The 10520-nt window shown below is 39.1% G+C and overlaps 1 protein-coding gene across 2 annotated transcripts in view; it reads right to left on the bottom strand.

Annotated features, from left to right (window-relative positions):
- Positions 1-10520, bottom strand: part of LOC144494157 (myelin transcription factor 1-like protein) — a 315352-nt gene that overhangs the window by 202132 nt on the left and 102700 nt on the right. For both annotated transcript variants that reach the window (XM_078213754.1, XM_078213755.1), the window contains exons 7-8: positions 6003-6093; positions 4189-4296 (exon numbers count right to left, since the gene is read on the bottom strand). In XM_078213754.1, the coding sequence (XP_078069880.1) occupies positions 4189-4296; positions 6003-6093 (199 nt within the window). The remainder of the gene's footprint in view (positions 1-4188; positions 4297-6002; positions 6094-10520) is intronic.

Raw genomic sequence — 10520 nt, 5'->3', positions numbered from 1 at the left:
GCATCTCAGAACTCTGCAATCTCTCACCATTTAGATAATATGCTTTTTAAAAAATTTTCCTGCCAAAATGGACAATTTCACTTTCCCACATTATAGTCCATTTCCAGATCTTTGCTCACTCACTTGACCTATCCATATTTCTTTATAGTCTCCTTGTGACCTCTTCACATCTTACTATCCTACCTATCTTTGTGTCATCAGCAAATTTAGCAACCATACCTGTGGTCCCTTTATCCAAGTCATTCATGTGAAATGCAAAAAGTTGAGACCCCAACATTGATCCCCGTGGGACATCATTCGTCACATTCTGCCAACCAGAAAATATTATTTATGACTACCCTCTGTTTTCTGTTAGCTAGCCAATCTCCATACCAACATGCTTTTCCTCCTTGTAACTTCTTGTAATACTGGTTGAACATGATGGATTCCATCCTCTAATGTGGCTGAGCATTTCCAGCAATTATTAAGATAACTGAGATAAAATGCTTCAAAATCTGAGCTAGAAATGCACTTGGGGCTCCAGAACTGTCCCTGTGTAAAGCTCTCAGAAAATGTGCTCTCGAGCTGCTAAAATAATATGAGCATTTAGCATTTAAAAGTCAGTTCCCAAGGTCTATAGCAGCATAATATATCTGAGATTGCAACAGATTAAAACACTGGCCAACTCTGATGCATTTCATTTATAGCAGGACAATGTCGCCTTGTGTGGGGAAAACTTTTAGCTTCACTTCTGTAGGTGTGGGGGCTGGGATATGGTAATCTGTATCTCTTGCATGTTGTAGAACCCTCTTGAATTTCTTCCCATTGATTTAAATGGGATTAAAATTGGAAGGATTCCATAAAGGGTTAGCAATCTGTCCATCAGATCAGGCAATGAAGATCAAGGAGAAATTTCTGTGTTGAGTACATTGTACACAGATCTACATATTTGGTCTGTCTAGCTCTAGACCAAATAGAGCTAGGCAGCACCAGCACGCTCACACGCTCACACACACACATACACACACACACACACACAATTGTCTTTATGTTACGTCTCTGCAATTATGAGCTGTTGTGTTTTTTTTTAAATTTCCTGATGCAAGGGATTAAGGGAGCTCCTGAGTCTTTGAAACTCTGACATGAGTGAAAAGGAAATATGGGCCCTTTCTTTTATTAGGCAAGCTAATTACTTGCAGAGAACAGACTTTAACTAGTATTTTGTGTTTGAGTTCCAGAGTGAAGAAATTGGATTTACATGTGTAACTTTATATATTTTGTTGTCATAATGAGGTTTATTAGATTGTTTGGAGGCAGTATTTTTAAAATTAAGGTAAAATGAATGGGGTCATGTGATCTGTTCTGAAGTAAGTTTAGGTGGTTTGATTGGTAGAGATCAAAGGAAGGCTTAGATTGTTTTACTGGCCAGAAAGTGCAAGATATTTATTCTTAGAGACAATGGCAACAGCCTATATTAACACTGGAGACTCGAAATCTCCCAAAGTATCAGAAAGGTCTTGAAAGAATTGGGTTGTAAACAGTTGTGTTGTAAACTGGCCATTTACTTCTAAGGTAGAAGAGAGTTGGGGTCAATAATTAATTATTAGCTATCTGGATGCAAGGTTAATGTGTTTCATGTTGTTATGGGGAAGAGGGCACAGGAAGCCATTTTTGAGGTAAGGTTACAAACCTCCCTGCGAATTAACTAACATCACTGATGGACAACAGTTTTGTCTGGTCAGCAGAATGAAAAGGTTGTTTGTGAGCTATCGCAGCTGGATGTAGGGGGAAGACTATCTCGAATCAGACAGACACATCCCGCAGCCATTCATGTATTCCCAGGGATTTGTCTTGGCATGAGCAAAGGGGGAAAAGCAACGGGACAGGCTTTACTGCTGGTAGTGAACTTAGGAACTCTTAGAAAAAATGAAGTGAAGCCACCGGCAATGGTCATTCAAAGTTACTACTCAGCAAAATAGGTTAATACAAGCCCATTGGAATAGCAAAACACGTGGCAGTGCTCATGTTCAACAAGAAGATTGCTGTAATTGTAACTGATAGGGAGTGCAGGCCCCACTGGAGATTAGACACTCTCTTTACCACCTATCATCAAGTTTTCACAGATTACTGTGTTCTGTACGCTATCAGTCTATTCAGCTACACAGCATCCAACTCAAGAGCATTTCAAACAGGCGAGCAGTAAATTGTTGAAAAGCCCAGATGTGCTGCTCAGCTGTATTTTTCCATTCCATCATAGGTCAACAATCTCAAAATTTGCATATGTATAAATAAATTATTACAGGTACAAGGAAGGCTGAAACTAACCAAGAAACACATTTTCAATATAATTTTCAGAGCGTACACCATCAGGCAATGCATTTGATTTTCAAAACTTGAATTGTAATGTATTCTTGATTGGTGATTTCAACTCTCAGAAATTGATTATAGACGTAAGAAGCAAATACTTCCAAACCCTGGCAGCGGCTATATCGGTGAATCAGGGTGTACAAAATCATTGCTTTGCTTAATATCTTCAGTGCTTCACTCTCCAGAGGTGGATCAGTGTACTTGGGCAGTATTTGACTTGTTGAGTGGCTTAAGAGGCATGAAACAGGCACTATTGTGGGCAAGTACTGACTAGACAGCTTTCTGTTAGAAAAATGAATAAAATCCGACAGAACAAATAAATAGCCAAATGAACAATTATGTAACTAATGTTTCTACATGTTACTGACAAAAATAAATAAAGCATGGCAAATGTAACACCCTGGTTTTTAAATGTGGAAAACATTCCCCAACAATGTCTTAATTTCAGCCGCTTAACTCTGGGAGGTGACAACCAAAACCAGTCATTGTGGCATTGATTAATCATTTTAAAAAGTACCAAGATAAATATCTGGTTGGGAATGGGATGAGCAGTTTTAGAGATTATATATCGAAGGAAAGGTCAAACACTCCACAGAATATAATGATTCTTTTCATTGCTTAGGCGGTCTGCTTACTTGGGTTATTTGGTTGAATCTTATCAAAGATTACTTCATTTGTTTTCTGAAATAGATGTAGAATTCCACCACTGAATCCCTCCGAATGTATTAAATTAATGCTGCCCTTGATAGGTTGAGTGACCCAACTTGCATTCAGATTTTGAAACATGTGGATCAAAATGAAATAGCTTTCTTAGTGACCAATACTGCCTACAAAGATACCTTCGAATCTGTGATCTTCTGCTCTTTCAATATCATGCTGACCCAATGTAAAACAGAAGCTCTAACCATTTTTCTTTCTTACTTGCTGGAATATAAAGCACTCAACCACATGCCAAAGAACTTCACCATCTGTCTTCTTGACAGATCTATGACATGATCTGCAATCAGTGGTGTGAGATAACCACAAACTCTCAACTTACAAGCTAAGCCATAAATTTATGGAAAGTTCACCAAGAAAGCTGGCTATTTCTATCCCATATGCATGAGTTTAAACAATCAAAATAATGCTTTATCAGCTCTACCTCTCCTGATTTGTTGTCACTACATACTTCAGCAACACCATCAGGAGCGATACCATCCAATCCTCATTAATGGTTAGTTGGTTTAAAGAAAAGCATTCATCAATGTCATTAGAAAATTTAAAATAGGAAAGGTCAAGGCAAGCAATGGTCTAAATGCAGTTCTGCCTTCAATGATTGAAATAACTGATAAGTTTCCAAGTGTGAGTCATAATGGGGATAAATTGGTGTAGTGGCAGTTGTAGCAACACCATGAATGTGCTTGTGAAGATTTCCCCTGGTTCCGATATCTAGAGAAATCAGAAATCCCTTTTTCAACTCGGTGCTGATTGCTTTGGACATACTGCTCAGGAGAAATCTTCAAGACTATATTCACAATGCTACTCCTCATGGTGACTAGAGCAATCCCTGTCTAATTGCAACTATAACAGTACTTCAATATGAATCAACCCAGCTCAAAACATTTGGAGTTAACTAACTGGTTAGTAAATTGAATAAAGCCACTGTGTATCAGGATATCAGATTGACTTTCTGTAAAACTTGGAAAAGTCCCAAGACAGAAGAATTAATACAAATCTAATTTGGGTCAGTGCTCAACTCTGTCATGTTAACAACTCTGTCATGTAGCATTATATTGTTTGAATGAAAACATACTTCTGCTGAAAAAAAAGTTTGTCAGCATTTAGTACGCATGTCTCTCTTACCTTAATACACGATCTGAACCCTGGTTAGATTTTGTTGCTTCATTGCTATGATGCTTTTCTTGAGCTTTTGCCAACTTCTCTGCAGCAGCAATAGGACATCCAGAGAGGCTGCGGGAACAGAGAAAGAATTAAACGCTCCTGCAGTCATGGGAATGGCAGCACAAGATCAGGCAATAGGAAATTAGAGACATATGGCTGCACACTTCTGAACTGCAACAAATATCAGGAAAGACACAAGAAAAATAATTAAACTTTGGAGCACAATAGACTCTCTAACACGAGATAAATACAATCATTGTAGATGAAAACAACAATGTAGATTTGCTTCTAACCCTTAATTCTTAGTTCGCCAATTTCTTTTGGCCCAAATGTTTTATATTGTAATATAACAGTTTTTTTCTAGTGCACTTTAAGGATTTTCTCATAATCTTTGGTACAGTTCTTAACCTTCAGTTTTGTAAAACAAAATCAGCCTGATGACATTATTTTGAATGTAAATATATTTATCATTCATAAATTGAAAATAATGTTTCCTAAGAAGACCAGAGGCCATAGATCTAGGCAGAGAGGTGAAAAGGAAATAGTAAGATTTGACTAAATAGATCCACAGCCAGAGTGAGCTAATGATTTTAGTTATTGTTTGCTGAATGAATGGTTACTGACTAAAAGAAGATTCTGATCAGAAAATTAGTGCTCAGTATGTTGATGAAAAATAGGAAAATAGATTTTTCCATTTCAAGTCCATGCATTAAATGCTCCATGGGGCGTAGTTTGCACGTGCTCCCCGTGTCTGCGTGGGTTTCCTCCGGGTGCTCCGATTTCCTCCCATAATCCGAAAGACGTGCTTGTTAGGTGCATTGGCCGTGCTAAACTCTCCCTCAGTGTACCCGAACAGGCACCAGAGTATGGCAACTAGGGGATTTTCACAGTAACTTCATTGCAGTGTTAATGTAAGCCTACTTGTGACACTAACAAATACATTTAAAATCTATTTGTGCTATTCTTTCTACTACAGGGTTCTTGGTGAGGGTGATGTTTGGAGAGGGAGGGCAGGAAAAGAAAGAACACGTTTTGGTATGGTGATTGTTGGAATCAGAGAATAGATCAGCATTCTGGAATTTTATTTGATTATTTCTGGAACCAGAGAGTATTCATGGAGAACTGGTCTCCAGTAGGCTAGGGTATACTCCTAAACAGTATGGGAGGGCAAGTGAACTTAATAAAGGTAATTGATCTATACTTCATTCCATTCTGATGTCTTTCAAACAGTTTAGGTGGGCAATTGCAGCATTTAGCAAAAATGCCGGGCTTGTTGGAAAGTGCTCCAATAATCTACCTCTTTTGAGAAAGGAACATACCTTCCCTTCCATCTCCTCCCAGTACCAGCATACTGGTTAGGTGCATTGGCCATGCTAAATTCTCCCTCAGTGTACCCGAACAGGCGCCGGAGTGTGGCGACGTGGGGATTTTCACAGTAACTTCATTGCAGTGTTAATATAAGCCTACTTGTGACACGAGTAAATAAACTTAAATAATACGTCTGTGCTGATTTCAAAGGTGTGGGGAGGTTGTATAGCTTAGTCAGACAATGTTTTAAATTGACACAATATTATCTTGAGATTCGTACAGGTTTCCATTATTTCACATTAACAAACTAAACAGCAAAATGTCCCTGCTGTTTGGATAATTGATGATAGGTGGTGCTTATAGTGGGAGGGGCAGGGAATGTCAAGTAGCCAATTTTTGAATCAATGAATATTGCCCACCCAGATTATTTTGAGCTGACACTATAGTATAGTAAAATCCTTGCTTACCTTCTATGAGAATTCCTGTTGCTATTTACATGGCCTCGCCCAGTGCAGCCTGGTGTAGGACACTTAAGCACATTTTCATGCATGGCAAGAACTTGACAGAAAAAAGATTGGAAGCTATTAGTAAAGAATGAACACAGAAGAAAACACAGGCAAGAAAGGGAATAAGTTCAGACCTCCAACCCGGTTTGATTACACATGCTTTTAATAGAGGAAAGACCACATTTAGATTTCCAATACTTTATTTACCATAAAATAACAGAATCAGGCTGAAACATTCAGAACGGCAGAGTCATCTGTAGTTATTTATTAGCAAAACTGTTATTCCTAATTAGGTTAGCTCAGATTGAAGCAATTTTCTTTGTATCATGCTACAGATAAATCAGGATGAAGCCACAACGCGCATATAAAAAAGCAAAAGGCATGCCTTGAAAAGTACGGATTGTTACTTGAAATAAGGTGAAATAATATAATTGTATAATGAGATTAAATTGGAAGGAATTATGCTCAGTTTTGTGCTAAAGTGACCACTAATGAACACCTTAAGGACATTTAATGCCTAATGGCTACCTATGGTTGCCTTCTTTATTCTTCTATAAGACTTGAATAAGCCCAGCTTATCAATAGGGCAAGTAAGAAGAAACAACCCTTACAGATATTCTGAACATTCTTGATGTCACCTTCTCAATTGTAACCCTATCTCACTATATTAAAAGTACGCCTCTCCTGGGAAGCAAAACACACATACTACTAAGCAAAAGTCAATTGGGTACAAACATTTTTGAACATTAGGAACAATGATAAAGAGATGCCTAATCAATCAGTTGTCCAGGTATACGGAGGATGCTTTTTAATTCTGCTGAAGATCTGATTTAATAAGTACACCAGTAATTTCTGCATGGTTTTCCCACCTTCCACCTTTACTTCAGCAGAAATTCTTGGGCCAGAATTTCATGTTGCTTGGGTGGGTGCGTGCATGATCTAGAGGTATCTGGAATCGTGCAACAAGAAGTCGGGCACACATCCTGATGTTATTGAGCAATATTTCGGTCAGCGGGTGCGCGCAAAACTCAGAAATGCGCCCACTGACAATCGAGTAGGCAATTTAGCCCAATTAGGGGCCAATCAAATGCAATTTTACATGGCCCATCTGCTTTTGTGGTTAGCAGGTAGGCCGATTGGCCAGGCAGCTTTTACGTTTTAAGCTTCAACCTTGATTCAGGGCAGAATGAAAAGTCAGGGCTGAAATAAAATTTAAAAAGGTGTCTGGGACTGAGGGTTGTGTTTGAATGTGCTGCCTTGACACTCTTTGCAGCGTTTCTTCATTGCAATTTATTTTGGTTACAGGTTTGCAGCTCTCTGTCCCCTTTAGGGAGCCCATTAGAAGTACCAGCCCGCATCCTCCTTTTTGTCGGCATTTGCCATCTCCCCACCCTCCCTGGCAACTGCCCATCGATTGGCCAGCCAGCATGAAATCACATTTTGGAGGCAACAACGACCGGAAGCACATGTTGCGTCTGCTCCCGAGCCCGATGAGTGTGAGCACACGATCGGCAAAAATTCCAGGCTCTGGAGAAATTACATGAACGGCTGTTTCACCAAAGTTCCAGCCGGAGATTGGGGTACACAAATGGACGTTCTATCCCATTAGTATGTTTTCTTTTTGGCAGAGTTTCTCTCTTCTTCTGAAGTTTATAATTAATGCAGGGTGACAATTCAGTGAACATGGACACTTAGTAGCAACTCACTCAATTTGCAATTCCTCATGAGTGGGCAGAGATAGTGAATGTGATGCCAAATGTTAGCACTCCTTGCAGTACTCCAGCAGAGGTAGCGAATTCAGTGCAGACCACAAACAAACCTGGAACCTTTGTGGTCTCAATGGCTCAATTCCATGCTTAGTAGGTTGTTAATAGCCTAATCACTGCAAAAGTATTTGCTTTCTTGATCATTCAAACATGTCGCAACATTGTAACAAAATTGCCATGAAGTGGACTCATCAGGTGATTTCTAAATGAAGTTCAGAACAGCCAAATAGTCAAGACAGATCTAAGTTAGTTCCAAGCTTATATCGTCATGATTGCTACTGTGTTGAAATGAATATTCCCAGCAACTTGCAGTCCTGACAAGTGCTGACATTAGCAGATTTTGTAGCGAGGGCATAAAAGCCATCTTTCAAATCATCAGGCGCTTGAAATGCATAAACCTTAAGAAATAAAAGATAAAAGTGCAAATAAGACAAAATTACTTAGGCTGTGAGGGCTAATTTTCCAGGACTCATCAATTGCATGAAGTCCCAGAACAACAGGTTATACACCCCATGCTAAATAATTATACTTATGGAATATAAAAGGATTGCCCCAAATGACAATCTTATAGATAACACGAGGATTAACATCTCTGAGATTAACCAGAGAAATAGAATATGTGAATGATCCATAATTTATCCAAAAATATTAATTTTTGCATGCCAATTTATTCGCCACTTTTGTAACCATTAATTTAAAGATCCACAGATGCTCCACAAAAAGTGGACTGTTTCTTTCATATACAGGGGCCCTTGGTTTTCTCAGCTTATCCACTGTAAGGAAAATTCTGTTTCTAAAGAATGTGAAATGAGGAAGGAAATAATATATATATATAGATATAGAGGGAAATGGAACTGGAACACTGTTTTGGGAGCAATGGAAAGCATAGGTTTAACTACTGGCATATCGCATGAAGCGGAAATGTTAGGTTTGCTCAGAGAATTGAGCTATGATTGTAACTCTACATTCTACACCCTCTCCTTTCCTTCTCTATGAACGGAATGCTTTGTCTGTATAATGTACAAGAAACAATACTTTTCACTGTATACTAATACATGTGAAAATAAATCAAAACAAATTCACCTGCTATGGAAGATAAAAGCAAAATGCTGCGGATGCTGGAGTCTGAAAAATAACAGAAAATGCTGGAAAATCTCGGCAGGTCTGACAGCATGGTGAAGAGAGAATGTGAAGAGAGAATGTGAAGAGAGAATGTGAAGAGAGAATGTGAAGAGAGAATGTGAAGAGAGAATGTGAAGAGAGAATGTGAAGAGAGAATGCCAATGATTCAAGTCTGGATGACCCTTCCTCAACTCTTAGTGACTCAAAACTATGGTACGAGCTAACCCAAACAAAAAAAAAACAATTATGATGACTGTGGACTGTAAATCATGAGGACTGCAGTCAAAGTTGTTAATACTCAGACACCAATATTGGACAATATCATCCATAACGTCACTGATTCCTTATAATACAAACTGAAGAGCAAAGTAATTCAAAGGGTGAATTGCCTTCTTGAGTTAGTGTCTGGGTCAGCCAGTTCTAATTCCTGTATTGGACTATGTTGTGCAAACCAAATGACTGATGTCAAGTATTTATAAGCCACATGAGGCAAAATGAGCTGAATGCTGGCATTTGATGATGCTGAACTGCTGGTATTAGGTCACAACAAAGCAGAAAGCAGAGTCTTGTGATTTAGGTGCAAAGAAAGCACTTTTGATGCGGTTGTATATTATGGGTGTTAATTTTAGGTTGGTAATCTGACTGACAAATTGAAAACTTTCTTTTTATCCTCACATTGGTTATCACTAAAATTTTCACGCTTAGTTTTAAATGCATAGTCTAACCTAATCTCATCTCGCCCCTCTGGATCTCCATTGTGTGTACAAGAACAAATGAATGATCCACCGCAGCAAACTACAAAAGCAAGATATATCAAATCGGGCCAATTTCAGCCCCAGAGGTCTATTCTCAAAATCGGCAAAGGGTCAATGATGGTGCTATTAGGCAGCACTTAATCAGCAATAACTACCTCACTGGTGCACAATTTCAGATTTGCCAGAGGCACTCAGCACCAGACCTCATTACAGCCTTGGTCCAAGCATGGACAAAAGAGCTGAAGGTGAGAATGACTGCCCTTGGCAGCAAGCAGCATGGCATCATGGAACACTAGCAAAGCTGAAGTCAATGGGGATCAGGAGGAAAACTCTGCCTGGTTGGAGTCATGCCGAGCACAAAGGAAGATGGTTGTGGTTGTTGGAGGCTAATAAGCTCAGCCTTAGGATATTGCTACAGGAGGTCCTCAGAATAGTGCCTAAGTAACAACCATCTTCTTCAGCTGCTTCATCAATGTTTTCCCCTCCATGATAAGGACAGAAATAGAGATGTTCACTGTTGATTGCACAATGTTCGCATCTACTCAGATACTGAAACAGTGTATTTCCATATGCAAAAGGGCCTGGATAACATTCAGGCTTGGGTCAATAAGTAGCAAGTAACATCTGTGCCACACAAGTGCTAGACAATGACCATTTCACTTCCTGACTCAAAATGTTCACTGTCTACAAGGCATACATCAGAATACTCTCCACTTGCCCGAATGAATGCAGCTCTAACAACACTCAAGAAGCTCAACACCATCCAGAACAAAACATCCCACTTGATTGACATCCCATCCACCACCTTAAACATACAATATCATGGCTGGGATTTT

Source organism: Mustelus asterias, chromosome 5 (genome assembly GCF_964213995.1).
Source record: "Mustelus asterias chromosome 5, sMusAst1.hap1.1, whole genome shotgun sequence".
Lineage (NCBI taxonomy): Eukaryota > Metazoa > Chordata > Chondrichthyes > Carcharhiniformes > Triakidae > Mustelus > Mustelus asterias.
The sequence above is the reverse complement of the archived record's forward strand: the minus strand, read 5'-3'. Positions and strand labels throughout refer to the sequence as shown.